The sequence below is a fragment of the Aythya marila genome (assembly GCF_965140915.1).
Source record: "Aythya marila genome assembly, chromosome: 11".
NCBI lineage: Eukaryota > Metazoa > Chordata > Aves > Anseriformes > Anatidae > Aythya > Aythya marila.
Genome location: NC_139052.1, coordinates 15,478,033 through 15,495,083, shown reverse-complemented (window position 1 = coordinate 15,495,083; position 17,051 = coordinate 15,478,033). Strand labels below are relative to the sequence as shown.

At 48.3% G+C, this 17,051-nt stretch overlaps 1 protein-coding gene across 1 annotated transcript in view; it reads right to left on the bottom strand.

Moving 5' to 3' along the window:
• ST8SIA2 (ST8 alpha-N-acetyl-neuraminide alpha-2,8-sialyltransferase 2) overlaps positions 1-1,782 on the bottom strand; it is a 28,470-nt gene extending 26,688 nt beyond the window's left edge. The window contains exon 1 of the mRNA XM_082769380.1: positions 1,627-1,782. Coding sequence (XP_082625506.1) covers positions 1,627-1,730 — 104 coding nt within the window. The 5' untranslated portion in view covers positions 1,731-1,782. The remainder of the gene's footprint in view (positions 1-1,626) is intronic.
• Positions 1,783-17,051: the final 15,269 nt, after the last annotated feature.

Genomic DNA, 17,051 nt, shown 5'->3' with positions numbered 1-17,051 from the left:
TGAAAGAGGCTGCTCGATATTCCTGCAGAACTCATCTGACCCTGTTGCTGTCTCTGCCACTGAACTGTTTGGCAGTACTTCCTTGGAGAACTACAGCAACAAACTCAGATGCCAGGGCTTGGAGATAAGCAGCCAGCAAACATCCAATTTCCATAACACGTACAGAAAAGAGAGGAGGGGAAAAAAACAACAAAACCAAACCCAAAAAACACCTGGAAGTCTCTAATGAACCTGGGCGAAGAGCAGGACAAGTAACTAACACAACAGAATAGATTTTCAATAAGGGCACAGCAAGTTCTAGCAGGCAGATCTAGCAGATAGGCGAGGAGGGAGAAGAAAGAGCCAAAGCCGGAAAAGAGGATGGGAGGAAAGCGAGGGGATCGGAGCAGCCTGTCCGATGGGGAGGATGCTCCTGAAGCATTTCATTTCCTTTCTTATTGTATAGGCAGCATCAGCTCGTAGCAGAGCAATAATCTGCCCAGCCTGGTAACCTACAGCCTGGTGCTGGATGTTTCTGGACAGGGCTACTGACCTTTGAGCACTTCTAGCCCGTGGCACCCGGCATAACCCAACAATGAAACAACAACAAACATCACCGCATTTCATTTACAGTTTTAGCCGAGTGCTAGGTGTTTGTTCTGAGCTACTCCAGCAGGAAATTCCACCCAGTCCTGAGCAGAAAGAAGGACCCCGTGCCATTTTGGCACCACCAGTGCACCCCCCGTTCCTACAACGATGTGACTTGTTTTCCCATGCTACTGCAGTGAGTTCCTCAGGTTAATGCAAGCCCTCCTCTCTGCTCTTCCTCCTCTCACTCCCTCATTTACCAAGCAGCCTTCCGAGATGGGGTTTATGGGGCGGGTAGGGCATTGCTCCTCTTCCCAGATTTAGGGTTCCTTAGTCCCTGCCACACAGGACGCCCCAGGTAGGAGCGGTACGCGATCCTAAAGCCTCCGACCCAACAGCCAAACAGCTTGAGCTCTCCCAGTGCTCTCCATCACCCCCCACCCATCCCAAATCTTGTCCCTGCTCCCTCTCTCCCTCCCCATGGACGGGTCCTCACCTTAGCTCCCTGCAGACCGGCCCCTGCCCACCGCCCCAGGGTGCAGGGTACCCGCTCCACCACGCCCACCCGGACCCACCGAGCCCCCCGGGATGCAGCTCGCCCCTCCAACCCCAGCCGAGCCGCAGCCCCCTCTCCCCAACCCCTCTCTGACACCCCGAAGCGGGCCGGCACCGCTCCGGCACCGCCACCGGGACCTGCACCCAGCTCAGCACCCCAACCCGGAGCGGGATGCCGTGCCTCTGGGGGACCGGCACCTGCTCCAGCACCCGACCCGGCTCGATATCTCCACGTCCCCAACGGGACCGGGACCGGCCCCATCTCCCCATCCCACCCGGTCCCGTCCCGTCCCACTGGGGGGGGGTCCCGGGGGGTCCCTCCCGGGGCTGCCGCCGGCTGCGCGGTGCGCGGAGCGAGCTCCCTGCCCACTTGGGCTCTCGAGGAGCCGGCAGAGCAGGAGACAAAGAAAACTGTCCGGCCGCTCCCCGAGCCCCGCTCCTCCTCCTCCATCCTCCATCCTCCTCCTCCTCCATCCTCCGCGCCGCGGAGCGGGGGCTCCTTACCCGCTGCCCTCCTCCTCCTCGATCTCGGAGATGTCGGCGAAGATGAGGAAGCCGACCAGCAGCGTGAGCAAAGCCAGCGTCCAGCCCCGGCACGGCAGCGGCATGGCTCCGGGGGCCGAGCCGTGCCGAGCCGCTCCGCGGGGCGCTGAGCGCGGCTCCGCGTCCCGGCACCGCCGCCACCGCCCCCCGGCGGGGCCGCTCCGCCCCTCGGCGCCCGCCGAGCTCCCCCTCGCCCCGCCCGGTGCGGGGAGGGGAAGGGAAGGGAAAGGGAGAGAGGGGAAGGATGGGGACGAAGGGAGGAGGCTGCTTCCCAAAGCCCCCCGCTGCTAAAGTTGGCCGGGGGGCGCTCGGGGAAGCGCCCCGCGGGGAGATGTCCCCCCTGTGGGGTCCCCACTGATGCCTTGCGGAGCACCTGGGAGCCCGGGGGTCTGCTCTAAATGAGGCTGGAGGGATGCTGGTGGACGCATCTGTTCCTAAAGAGGGGCTTTTGGGGTCGCAAAGCGCTGTGCACATAGAGGTGCTCGGTAACTAATCGCACCTACCCCTCTCACTATGTGATAACAATAAGTCTTTGTGTACCGTTAATGCATAAGCACACACCGGCCCTGCCGTGACTCCCAAAATCAGACAGGAGTTTGAACAGGCAGAATTAATTGTGGCAGAATTCACCGAGCAGAAACCTCTGGGTGCATCCCCGCCACGCTCCCATGGGCAGCCTGCGGTTTGGTACAGAGAGAAAAGGCTGCAGCTCCTCTCCAGAAAGGGAGACAAAAAGTGTGTGAAAGTGGCAGGTGGGAAGAAGGAAAAAACATCAGGCTGACCCAAAGAATGGCCAAAACCAGACCAAAAAGTCCCTTTCCCTGCACCCCTATTATATATCAGCCCAGCACCAGCTCAGGAGGAGAGGACGGTGGTGCTGAGGGCTTAAGCAGGGCCAGGCAGGAGCACCTCCGCAGCCAGCTGTAATTCCTGCAGCCCAGAAAGTTGCTGAGGACCAGGATATCTGGCGCTACACGCGCCGCCGAGCTGGAGAGGGACGCAGCAGATTTGTAATGCAGCAGATAGAAGAAGCACAGATGTGTTGCGAGAGAGGGAGAGAGAGAGAGATACTAATTGCTTACATATTTAAAACAGCATCTTTAGTCTGAATGGGAGGCACCATTAAGCAAAACAGAGCTATTAACCGGGGCCACTTGGAAAGCTGCCATTTTCCCTTTTGTGCATGGCTTTATGCATCAACACAGAAGTGCCACGCTTAGGGCACAGAAGGGCTGTCGGTCGTGTCCTGTGATTCCTCGCAGGGGTGCCGAGGTGCTTTGCAGTGGGGCAGAGCGTGTCCCTATACTCCTGGGTGCCTAACGTGGGTTTTGTGTGCACGCCCTCCGTGGAGGACTTTCCTCTTTATCTGGATTAAATGGGAGAAAGAGCCCATTGTGGGAGGTTTGCTTTCCTGGGTATTGGTGAAACTCTTGTAGGAAGGGGAGACAAGCATATCGCCGTCACATTTATAGGTAAAAAATACAACATAGGTGAGTCTGGTACAATTACACTGTAGCATAGATGGCAAATTTACAGGCTCATATGCAGATTTTCTAACAGAGCATATTCAGGCCCCTGGAGAGAAAGTGATTTTAGGTACTGTAAGTACCCCCATAATTTACCTTCTGCATACATCTGAGAAAACACCCATTTTCCTTCTGTTTTCTCCTTTCTGGACTCCTCTATCTCACCGTACTCTGGAGTGTCGTAGCAGTGTGACCTGCCTGAGGATGAGGAAGGTGACCTTGGTGGTGCTGGTGCTGCCATCAGGGCTTCCCGAGATGCAGCGGGGCAGAGCAGCAGTCCCCTGGGATCCGTGAGCACCACACCGCAGCTGGCATCCCAGCCCCACAAAGCCTCGAGGAGGCAGATGGAGATATCTGCTCCTGCATCTCTTTCAGCTCCGTCCCAGGTGGTGCCTCAGCCTTCCTTTGTCTGATCTTTCTGCTTCGGTTGCCAATCACGGTGGCGACGTGCAGGAACAGAAAGCCCGACGGAGGCTGAGCAGAAAGTGGGGGATCATTCTGGGAGTGGGTTTGCCTGGAAGAAACCCCTCACAGGAGGCAGGGATGTCCAATTTGCTGAGATGCTCCTTCTGCCGAGGAGTAGCTGGTGTTAAAAGACACGCTGGGATTTGACTCTGCTCCTGCATAAGTCGGTGGAAATGCTGCTATTAAGTGGAATGAAAAAGCCTCCTTGCAAGGTTTGCTGAGAATTAAGCTTGATGCCCTTCACTGGGGAGCTCCGCTGTAGGGGCTTGCACAAAGAGCTCTGTGAATCCTCTACTTGGTGTCATCTGTTGCTTTATTCCTATGAAAGATGTAGGTCAGAGAGAAAGGTCATTCTTCAGCTGCTCGGGCTTCAAACACAGGGACAAGACCCTTGGAGCGCAGCCGGGTTTTGAATGGAGAGGCAGCAAGCTATGGAGAAGAGTCAGGAAGAGTGCAGCTTGCTGAATCATGTTGTAATCAATTAACGAGGCTTTGTAACATCAAGTGCAACTCCATGGTGAAAACCTGGTGATTTTGGTGCATTTAGTTGCATTGCTGACGGCCAACTTCTGCTCAACCAGGAGCCTTACGGTAGGGATAGCAAGAAATGAGTGTATCAGGTATGGGCTGCAGGCGAGTACATTTTATTCTGCTTTTGCTCCGAGTCCATCCTTTAGAGCATTCCAGACAGAGTTGGCAGAGGAGGAGATAATGCATCCTAGCTTTATGCATTGCTCTTTATCCTGAAGAACTGCAAACTGCTTTGGAGCAATTGCCATAGTTCCTCAAGTATTAGTCATTCCCCACATTCAATCCACTGCAAATCCTCACATGATTCAACTTAAACAGGTGCATAAATGCTGCAGGATTGGGTCCATAAGCATCCGGAGCCTCAATTTTATGTCTCATTTGTAAGATGGGTTGCAGGAAGATGAGAGTAAACTGTCGAAAATAGACTGTTGTGGTAGAGTAATATGTTCTGAAACAGAATAAAAGGCTATTATATCTTCTAGTTTTTAATAATTTGAGGAAATAATTCTGTATCCTGAACACTTGCAGTAAATACAAAAAGGTGTATTGAAAAAAAATATCTTTGCATAACAGCAAGAGTAACTGCACCAGAACAATATTGCATTTTGCAGCTTTGAAGGGAGAAAAGAAAAGAAATGGCACTTTTACATTTTCTTTTGACCTTTCAGAAATACCAGGAATATGTAATAGCCATATTCACCAACAATAGCTCAGAGGATTCAGGGAATAAGAGTTAAACACCCAGGGACATTTACAAACAACTGACAGAGAGGTGATGAATTTAAGATGTGGATATGAAAGGCACGGATATGCAGAGAGTGCAAAAATAATACATATTTAACTTGTTTTTAATCCGTCACCAGGAAAGGTAGCGGCACCTGACCAAGAGAAGGGGGGCTGGAGAAGATGACACCACTGGCTCGTTCCCGTGCCATGACAGATGATGGGACCTGGAGCAGTGGGAGGTCTCGGGGGACCTTTCTCCTTCCCATTTGTGAGGCTGTAAAATGCACATAGCCTTTATCATAGCTGTCAGCCAAAGTGAACAAAGTTTACAGCCCATTTTATACAGCTAAACAGTGCTCTGACGGGATAAACAGGCATGATGGATGGGAGCCTGGACTAACCAGGGTCGTGACGTTTCATTGCCCCATTACTGGCAAGGAGACAGCCTCCAGGTACTTTCTCCAATGAAACCGTGGTTCCTCTGGTGATGGGCAGGCAGCTGTCAAGGGGTGCGGTGTCTTTTCATCCCCAATAGGGTCATCAGCATGAGGGAAGGATGCTGATGCTGTAGGTTCAATGCGCTTCACCTTCTTGCTGCATAGCCCATGGCAAGGGATTGGGGGTACCACTCCAACACAAAAAGTCCACAGCCCCTTTGCATGTTGATGGAGAAACACTGGTAATAACCAAGCAGCTTGCAGGCTTTATTTGCCCTTAGGTAAATCTTTTCCAGCCAGATCCCAAAGCAGCCAGGTCCAATACTAAAGTACATTCACTGCCCTCCTGCAGGAACAAGGAGTCTTATTAAAGGACTCCCAGATGCTGGAGAAATTAATGTGTCCTAGGCATGGGGATGTGAATATGGTTCACTTATAAGGCATAGCACTGAGACAGCCCTTGCTGAGACCTTGGGAGATGGCCTAATGTTGGTGAATCTGAATTTAGCCACATCAGAAGGGTCTGAGACTTTGTGGTCTGCTCCCTGCTGAATTGCCTCAAAAGGCATCCCCACTCCTCATCTCATAGGCTGAAAGGAAAAGCCCTTATTTTCCTTGGATGGAGCTAAAACCCTCATTGATTTTCTCTTCTCAGGGATTTTTGCCATCAGAAGGAGGAATCCAAGCCTGTCACAGTCTTTATTACCAAAGTGGTGTAGCAGCAACAAAAAAAGCTTTGGTGGTTCACAAGAAAGGGCGAAGAAAATTAAACTGTATTAATTTCAAGCTCTATTAGGATTTTAAGAAAGTTAAATCAATAGAAAAGGATGGACTCAATAGGGAACGTGACCTTATTTTCCCAGTGTCTGAAGGGAAGTGCACACAATAGAGAGACAAAAATATGCATATCTGTAAAAGCAGATCAGCTTCTTTGATGTAGAAGGAGAGAAGTTAAAAAGCTTTCATAAGCTGGCATCATTTGACTGGCATTTAGGAGAACTGTCCAAAAAATAGCAAAGGAAAAAAAAAAAAGCCATCCAAACAAAAAACCCCAAACAAACACCACCAACAAAGAAACCCAACCTCACCCATTAGTCCGTTCCATTTCTTCCTCTCCTGCAGTAAATCACAAAAAGGTGTGATCGTCCATGCAACATTTCATTAAATACAACTTACCATTGTCAGAACAAAATGTTTGATATGAAACAGAATGATCTTTCTTTCTTTTTGGTCAGATAAGCTGGTTTGGATTAATAAAAATGCCACATCACAATGATATTGACAATTTGCATGTGAAAAGCCTTCCACCTGGTAATGAAAACAATTTTTCAGTTTTGCCACCACTAGCTGTGAGAGATAAGGTCTGCTGTCCTCCCCCTCACATTAACCATGCACAAAAAATATGGAAAAGGTAGAAAATGTGTGACAATTGCAAATTGCCTCTTATCTGAACCTGATGCTCAGGTATTGATATTTCCAAATGCAGCCGCCCAGCTGGCACTCTGCTCCTCTCTTGCAGCCTGGCACCTCCAGTTTGGGAGGGCAGAGCTCAGTACGTGCCTGGGTGAAGTTTTTTGTACCCTCTTTGTGGCGTTTGGTGAAAAAACAACCCGCTTGCATCGCCCCTTTGTCTGCGGTTAGCGAACCGCTGGGTGGCAGTGCTGTGCGTGCACGTGTGCACATAAAGGATGGGGGGGAACACTATTTTTGGGGGGATGTCACAAACCTGAGCATGATTTGCTCATCTTTGATACTCTGAGGGTCACCGCGGTGCCCAAAAGAAGGCAGGAAAAGAAAGAGCCGGAAGATGCTTCAGCTCTGGAGATCGTTGATTATCGCTGCTTTTCCATCAATCTGTGCGAAAACCTACAGCCAGAAGGAGCGAAGGCACAAAGTTCAATCCCAGCGCCGGCACGCCGGGCTGATGCCAGCTGTCCCAGCCCTGCCTGCGAATTTGCATTTGCAACATTTGTCTTGCAGGGCCACCAGAGAAACAAAGCAGCCCCTTGCTGACAGCCCCGAAACAGAAAAGGCACGAGCTACCACTCCACCCCTGCCCTCCACACTTCGCCCATGTTCTTCCCACCCCGTAGAGAAGAAATGAACCCAGTGAGGCCATATTTTAAATGATTCAGAGTTTGCACACGTGCTCAGTTAAATATGAAGCATTCACAACTCTTGCATACGACTGGCAGTGATTTGAATCCAACAAAATATTCCCCTGAGATAATTCCGAATTGATAAGTATTTCTCACTTACGACGGTAGATTTTAAGTGTCTGATAAACAGATAGAGTCTTCGGATGCCAAATTCAGCCCCAATCTGGTTTTGAATTTTATCTTTTTATCTCAGTTCAAAGCTGCTAAGAAGTGGCATTGCTTTCAGGTCTCCCTCTGCAGAACACCTTCATCACTGTACTTCTGTCTGAATTTCCTGGCCCTTAAAGCACAGGTCAAATCTGAATCTAGTTTTGGCCTGCTTCGTGTTGGCAGGTTTGATTAATCTTGTCCTGTACTTGACAGAAACCCAATTACTTTCCACAACTGTGCCGCAGAGGTAAATCTACCTAGTTTGGATAAACAATTCTACACACGAGATGAAGAAATAAGCTGTGCACGGGCACAGTGCAGATCTGTGGGGGTGGTCTTGTAAGATTAATTTGAGATAACAGACTCTGTTCCCACCTGTGAGAAGCGAGAGTGAAAACGAAGGCTGGAGAAGATGATGTGAGAATAGATAAAGAAGGATGAAGAAGTCTTTATGACCTTCTTTTGTGGCCGTCCAAATAAAGACAACAACGGTGCTAACCTCTCAAAAGTTCATCACCCTGGTGATCAGCACACCTGAGAGAAAGTACAAAAGGTTATCTTGCTTTTCCCCGACCTTCTTGCGGTCCTTGGGAAAATTTTGATCGAAAATGTTGATGCAAAACATGCAGATTACAACAGCAATTAAAACGCCCCAAAAAAAGAAGACGGAGGAAAAAAAAAACCTGCATACACACATGGCCCTTTGCAAATGAGAACTTCTCTGCAAGGAACACATGGGATTTAACAATATGTTCCATTTAGCAAAAATGACAAAATCTTTAGGGATAACATGAAGAATGAACTTTTTCTTCTCTCTACTTCTTGCCACCACTAAAAACTGCTGTGCAAAAGGCTGTTAACGTGAAACCCATTTCAGGTCTAGAAAGGCACTTGATTTCTGTCTACAGGGATTGTCATTTCACTTCCCCCATCAATAATGAATGCTTTTTTCTCCTCTTTTGTACTAATATTTCTCATCCTTCATGTGCTTTGTGGTGTGAAGAGCTGCTGAGCGAATTGCCCAGGCTTCAGAATAAGGGCACTTTTCAAAGAGCAAAGCAGGGCAGAGGGGTTTCCCCTGAAGATCCCTAGCCACAAGCTGCAACAAGAGCACAGCCCCCAGTTAGCTCCCCCTGTGGGAGCAAGAACTGAAGTTCTTCACCAGGACTCACCTAAGAACTTGCCTTTTGGTGACCACAACCAAAGAAAAAATCATTTACATTTGATCTGAAAAGCTCTTTGTGCATTGCAAACACTGCCATCACCAATCATACTCCCTTTCTGGATCCTAAAGTGAAGTTTTTAATCCATGACTTTGGCTATGCATTACCACGTTCTTGGAAACCCCCATTTTTGCAAAGCCAATACAAGCGTGTTCCTCGGGAAGGAAAAAACTTTAGTGCAACTTGTCCCTAAATGCAATTTTTGGTCTGATCTTAGATCATCAGTGTCCTCTGTGGTGAGGAATATTGGTGACTGATCTGCTGCTGGCTCCCACCTAGCACAGTGAGGTATCATCAGGAGGGGAGATAACAGGCAAAGCTCCTGGCGGGTTTATGTACTCTGTACTAATGTAGAAGGAGAGAGAGAGAAAGAGCCAGTGTGAGGGAGAGACACCACAGGCATGTAGCAGACTTCCTGACCCAGTGATTTATTTATGGCATTCCTAGAGGGGAGGAAGCCATGCAACGATCACGAGCCTGCACGCTGCTGTAAGTGGCATGCTTATGTATATTTAGCAAGCAAAAACATGAGACATGAAATCTACAGAGGATGCGAAAACGATTCTGATCCTTGTGAGGTTATAGAATGATTAGAGTCGGGGAATCAGAGACTGTTATTTGGAGGAGCAAGAAAGATTTCCCTTGCTTCCTTCTATAAATGAATTATTGTCTCTGCCAAGATTTGCCTTTTTTGCTGCCTTGAAAGCCAGGGTATTTCCTCGCCTAGCTCACCATGCTTTCCTTCTGGTCCATCCAGGCCATCCATGGAGCTCCGCAGGGAGCTTTGGATGCTGATAGCCACCGCAGGGCTGAGAGAGAACAGCCTCTTTTCGCACCGAGATCTCTGGGAGATAAATCTCGCCGCAAGCTGCTGTCTCCATGGTAGGTGAACAATGAAAGAAGCGTTGCAGAGAACAGGCCTCAGATACAGCTCAAAAAAGGACATAATCTATGTCAGCTGAAACCAGCAGCGACATCCATCGGCCTGATGAATACCCCCATTGGCAGATGGGAACATTTATGTAGTATGGGGTTGCATAGAAGGGAAGTGCACAAAGAGGAGCCAAACGCACCAAAAAGCCTCATTCTGTGAGGTGCTGTGCACCTCCAGCTCCTGGCAAAGAGCACAGCACTTTGCTGGAGCCACCTCAGTGGACATCACCCAAATCCCCCCCCCCTTGCTGCAGGCTGGGCTGAGCCCAGGAGGGTGCAGTGAGCAGTGGGACCAGCAGCAGCACGACCCAAGGCTGCACCACGCCTTGGGGAGAGCACCCCTTGGGGAACAAGGGGTGTCCGGTAGCACAGCTCAGCCTGGGCACCTTGCAAAGCACTGAGCCCTCACTGAACCCATGGCCTCGCCTCAGGGTTCTTGCCTCTGCTGTCTAAACTGGAGCACATCAGAAACAAGATGTGAAACAAAAGCCAAGACCAACCCGTTTTGTTTCCAAATTCAGCCTCTGCTTCAGCTTTTGGGATTTCAGAAGTGGCAGAACCCACAAGGCTGAGGCTCCTGGGGACACGTGGGTGACTTGGGGCACCAGCTCTCCCAGCTGCCTCTCCAGCTGGGTCTGATGACTGGAGGAAGGCTCAGGAACATCAGCCCTGACCTGGCCTGAGGAGCTGAAGTTAATGGACTTAATGCTCAGACTTGCATCCTGATCAGACTTGTCTGTTGTTCGTGGTGGGGAAAAAAATCTGCCTTTTATAGATGGGAATATAATGATCAATCAAGCTTTATCGCTCCAGTTTCCATTCTAGCAGCTTATAACCACATAATAAAAGCACATAATGAAAACATCATAAAAAGACACAGTAAAAATACATTCACCATGCAAGTATTGCCATCTTAGCACATCCCGGATAGAAATGCTGAAGAGTTCTTGAGGCTTCTGGTGTGCCCTCGTGACCCCCACAACACTACATCACACCCACCCCTTCCACTCGAGGAGTGCTGCCAATACCAACCACAATGGTTCTGGGAGATGCACGTAATTGTTTGGATTCAACAAACCGAGAAGACAAAAGGCCTCCAGACAAGTTTTGTCTCCACAAAGTTGGGTAGAAAATTCTGTGAGAACAGCCTCTTCAGCCTCTTTTGTTGCATTATAGCTCTTGTAGGAAGAGCTGCGTGAGATGGGTGTTGTATTAACACTTCTTCCCCACGCTTTAAGAGAAGGCTCATCTTCACAGGCACTCCTTGGCTTTACTTTGAAGGACACAAACAGCTTGCTTTGCCTCCCTGGCCTACCTTCATTTCACTTTTTTTCCCAGCACTTTTTCTTATATCCTCTCCAAGAGAGCACAGTTTGCTCTCACTGGAGATGGATCAACACCTGAACCTGCTATAGCCCCTGGACTGGGGGATGGCTTTGCCCAGGGACCGAGGATGCTGGCCCATACTAACTCTGCTTGACACCGAAACGGGTTTTATTCACATCAGATGGCTTCCATGGTGTTGCACTGAGATACCTGGGAAACAGGAGCAGCGCTCATAGACTTATTTCTTCTCCTGCTTAGCAGTGACTCCTTTATGCGGGGAAGCTGCTTGGGTTAAAGCCCTGCCTAGCTGGCCCCCAAACCTGCCCACCAGTCTCTCACCGTGCTCTCCAAGTTTCTCATGCAATTATTGAAGTGAGCAGCTAAAACAGAAATTAATCATCAGTGCCTGCACTTTGTCCTTCACTTCAATAGCACTGAAATGGGCTTCTCACACTTTAATAAGTCCCTCCTGGATTCTACTTGCTTTCAAAGATTTTGTTTTGTGTTTTATTTATTTATTTATTTTTAAAAGCCAACATCGCAGTGACACTGAACTTAATGGCTCAGCCACAGGTTGAATTTTTGTTTTTATTTTTTTTTTTAAGCCACAGATGTTAGTAGTAACATCTAAGATGACTGCACCTGGTTATCTTGGAGATTAAAGGCAATATTGTTCCCAATTTTTTCCAACTGCCTATTTTGTGTCTTTGCAAGCACTTTGTACTTGCGTGGTTTTGCTTTTTTTTTTTTTTTTCCCTCCATTACTTCTCTCTCCTTTGTTTGCTTGACACTTTCATGCAGAGAAAGGGGAGAAACATAAACTAGGCAAATGTGATTTGATCACAGAGCTGGTGGGGGGCAGGCACAGGCAATCATGCTGCCTTGAACTCTCGGGTGTGCAATCAGCTGGAGCTCAGCTGCATGGAGTCCCCGGGAATTATGTAGCACAACGATGCTGATCCAGGGCCTGTTATTGAGTGATGCCTTTGCACAGACCCCAGAGCAGATGTAGTATGTAAATATCTCACCCCCAAAATCTGGAGGTTGGTTTACTGAACGAAACCTGTATGCTGGTTCAGCTGCAGAGCAGAAATTCCTGGCCCTGGCCCTTCAGTTTCTCTCCTAGAATATAAAACCCCTGTCAGAGGTATTTTCTGTGAGTTCCCAGCCTCTTCAGAGGTGCAGTAAATTAACCCAAACTCCCTTGATTTCCCTTAATCTTATGAAAAAGCAGGTTGCAAAGCAAAACTGTTGTCAGCAAATGCATTAGAGACCAAGGCGGCAAAGCTGACCCCCTTACACCAGCCCTCAATTAGGTCCCTGGGATTTTAACTGTTCCTTTATCTACTGAAAAGGAATGTTAAAAAGTTTAATTGGCATGTAATGAGATAACTATAACAAGTTAATTAGTTCTCAATTAAATTGCGTTTACCATACATTCTGAATGTGTTGTTAGCAATTAATGACACCTAATGAACTTGCAAGAGTGACTGAGTTTACAGTGATAAGGAAAATAATAGTAAAGCTCACACGTGGCTTCATAGCACCTTAGAAGCAACACACTGTTTCATAAGCCTGTGGTCAACCCACCATATCTCGTGCAACCACTAGAAGGGAAACAAGCAGTAAATTTATTCTGGCATGTAACAGGGTCTGGTAGGAAACAATTGGCTTTCATGACAGGCCTTGCTGGGAAAGAGAAGTCCCTGAGTGCTCCAGGAGAATTTCAAAGGAGAAGGGAAAGCAAAGTTGCACGATAAGGTCAATTGTTCAGTTTAGACTTATAAAAGCAGTGTTCAGATCATGACAAACGGTTGAGCCTGGTGGGATCAGATAGAGATCCTGCGGTGGATGAGGGAAAAGGGTTAAATTATTTCCCAAGATTCCCTAAGCAGTGAGTTTATAGAGAACAGTTTATCTTTGTGCTGTGAGTTAACCTCCTCTTAAGCTTTGCACCATTACAGTGCCACACTGAATAGGCATTAGAAGGGAAAAAAAAATCCTACAAACTAATTTACATTCTAATGAATTTTTAATTGAACCAAAATCTGTTGTTTCTGTTTAAAGATGCAGTGTTGACTTTGTGGTCTGTGCTGCTGAGAGCCAAGTGGGATCTTAATGTGATAAAAACAATGATAACGCTAAGCTTAATTAGGTCTGAAAGCGTGCCTGGTAAAGTGGCATGGAGTATGGGAATAAAAATGTCACCTCCTGCCTCTACCCCGAGCAGCCGGGCAGGCTGCAGCGAGACCAAAACCAGAGCCTTTACTGCTCCCTTGTGCAAAAATCAGCCGATGTGCTAGAGAAATATCTGGTCCCACGGGCAATAGGATCATCCGCAGTCAGTCCTGTAAGCTAAATTTCATCTTCTCCTGCTATTAGATCCAGCTGTAATGACAGACAGGACCTGCTGGGGTTTCTCTAATCACTTTTCTCTTTGTAATAGACCATACAGAAATGCCAAAGCCTGGGAACTGCAGTTTCCAAGGCCAGGACTTGGAGGCATCAGCTCTCATCCCCTTCTCCACTCACTGTCCATGCATCTGAGCCTCCCTAGGGCTGGGAGACCAGAGAAAAGCCCTTACTCAGGGATTTCTGACCAGCTGCACTTGGATTTAACCAAAAATGCTCCCTAGTACCTAGGTACCCTCATTTGCTCCCTCTCTAGCATCCATGTAATTCTGTTCCACACATTTTAAGGCATTCTGTTGTGTTTTTAATGTCTTGCACTGAGTGACTCACCAAGCTGTCAGTGACACACGTACCTAAGGAGCTCACCGAAATAAGAGCAGAACAGCTATTTTGACACTGGTTTCTTGCAGGTCCTCCCTCATCCTTCCTCTGGCTGCGTCTGCTCCTGGGAGGGTTGCTCTGTTCATAATATGCTTGGATTTTCATGCAATTAAACTGCGTTTTTACTATTTATTATGGTAATTTATATAGTATTATATAGTTGTTAATTTATTAGGTTATGATGGGTTTAGCTGCACAAGGAGCGTAAGCTGAATACACTCTTCACCTTCACAGAAAGCCTGATACTCTAACGAACCCAAATAAATCCACAGTGATCAAAAACAAGCTATGGCAGCAGGTTTCAAAACCTGTTAATATCACCACGCAAGCTTCATCTTCAATATCCTGCTGCTACCTACCAGGCCCTGCGTTTTGCAGCAATTTGCTCCACTATTGCTCTGTTACGACACTTGAATTTATATTGTGTATGAGTCACTAGCCTTCAATGCTCAACTTTGTCCTTTACATTATACATCACATTATTTTTGACTTTTAAAAGTAATGGTGCCCCTGACCAATTTATTTCATACCTCCTCCCCAGTGTCAGCGGGCAGTAATTTGGTTCCCTGTTAACATGGGCTGGAAACACATTCCTCCCTCAAGAGAGCAAGTTTGTCACTGCAAACACCCTTTGGCATAGAGTAGATAAAGCACAGACCTTCCAGCTGAGTTCTAGCTGCACTTTTCTGGAGCTGGAGCAGCTGAACAGAGTGAGCTGCAGCTCTCCCTGTGTTGCCTTGGCTCTGGGGTCATTCCTGCCTGTCTCTTCTGGCTTTGCAGCAGCAGGAGGTACAAGAAGAGCCCTGACAGGTTGCAGGGTTGCAGTCCCAATACTGGGAAGTTCAGATGTTAAAGAAACAGGGAAGATGCCACCAGGAGGTTTGGATGTCACTCATGACCACCAGGATGCCCAAAGCTGCATGTATGAAGAGAGGTGACTGAGCACGGGACTCGCCAGGCTTTTGCCTTGGCACAGGACATTGCGGTGGGGAGTTGGCAGCCTGCAGCAGGCCATCAGGACTGATTTGGGCAGGCAGGGTGCTGGGGTATGCCAGCTTTCCAAGAGCAGATCTTGAAGAGCTTAGTGTGCTTCCAGCACGTGGTGGTCTCTCAACTCCTTGCTTGATTTGCCCACTGAGCAGGAATGACACCAGGGCAGATCTCAAGGCCCAGGTGCAAATCCACTGTAGCGGGATGGGAAAAGCCCAGGAGTCAAACAAGCTGAAGAGAGAGGCCTCTTTGCATGTTTTTTTTTTTTTTTTTTTTTTTTTCTTCTGTACCTGTGCAAGAGCTTGTCAAGTCCATAGGAACAAGGTAGCTTAAAATCCAGGAAACAGCTGCTAAATGGCAGAGGTGTCTTCGCACTTGTATGAAGATCATGACTGCACTGTATGAACTCAAGCTTCTGGAGATAGGCTCCAAACGTGGGTAAATGTCACTTCATTTTGCTTTGTTGAAAGGCCCTTTTGGAAAGAACGATGCAAAACCTGCCCTTCCTCACCTGCCTTTCTCCTCTCTCCTCCCTTGCTGCTGCTGCTGGGAGTTAAGCGTCAAGTCAATTGAGTGATTTTTCATTTTACTCTGACAGCTGGGGAGATTTGTGACCAGCTGGAGGTCCTGTGGCACCCAGTGATGGACCAGGCCGAGGCAGCACCATCTCCCTCTCTAATGAGCCCAGCAGTGGGGCTAGCAGGTCCCAATGCCTGCTGCAGCAGAGGAGTCCCTCTGTGATAAAGGTCACCTCCGAGTTAGCTTAAGACATTTTCTCAGAGGTTTTTGTAGATGTATAGGCTTGTGGCTCTGAATTTAGCTTGATCTGGGTGATACAGGCTGTCAGAAAGCTTTCATTCTCGTGCTTTCAGAGGTATAGCAGCACTCAGTAAATCTGCTCAGATGTCAGACAAAATAAATGCCAAAGAGGCAAACCACTGCTATTTACTGATGAGGTCTCTCCTGTCACCCAGCTGTGCTGGCACCTTCAGCACCAGCCCTCGCTGCAGAGCCAAGGCAGAGGCTCTGGGTGTGCAGTGCAGGTGAGTTTTTCAGAGCAAATTCGGAGGCTGGTGACCCCTCAGACACACCTGGAGGGACATCAACCCCAGGCATCCTCCTGTGAGGGGGAGAGGGCAGGATGGAGTGCTGAGCAAGCTTTCCCTGAGCTTTCACAGGAAAGTGAGCACAGGCAGCATTTCCAACCCAGAGAAAGCTGGATCTCCATTCTCAAGCCCTGCTGGTCACAATTCAATCACACAATGCCTATTAGAAAGTTGCTTTTGCCATGGGCTTATATAAAAAGAAAGCTGGCTAATTGGCTTTTGGCCTATTTAGGTGCATGAGACCTAGTACTACAGAAAAGGCACTTTTGAAGGGAAGGGTCTCTGGGAGATTATTTCTTTCGATAGCTCTATGTAAAATTTCTCTACTTCTCCACCAGAGTTGAATCAAACCTACTGATGTCACATTGCAAGCTTTGCCCCTGCTTTTTCACCCGCTTCTGCTTCTGTTCCTCTCAGTCTGATAATGACTTCAAGCGACGAGAGCTCGGGCCTCCTCATAATGGGCCCACTCGTATCGCCAGGACTAATTTTGGATACTGGGATGAAAAATATTGTCAAGGTCCCATTTGACAAAGCGTCGTTAGTTCTGAGAGAGGGATGATTTTGTGATTCTATTCAGGGAAAATGAGGACAATGAAGGGGATTTAGTGCACAAGGGACCACATAGCATCTGTTCCACAGGCCACCAAACACCTTTCCATCTCTCCTTAGCTGATGTGATACCTGCAGAAGAAATAAACACAAAACACCCTGTGCTGCAGGAATGTCCTAAGTCAGCATCTCTGGGAGAGAAAGGTCCATGAAAAATGGGCTCACACAAAGGTGGCTGCAGAGGTTTTAAGATGTTGCCTCCTCCTCAGAGGGGCCAGCAGATGGCAACATGGACCTGAAGCTCAGTTGCACCCAAGCAGGCTCTGCCACCCTTCAAAACCACAGGCTGCCAGGCACAGACCTGTGCAGAAGAGGCTGAAATGAGAGCAGCTTTGGCAAACAGGCATCAAAAAGCCGGAGGCTGCAATTCCTTGAGCAATTGCAGGAGGAATTCATCTGCCAGCACTCA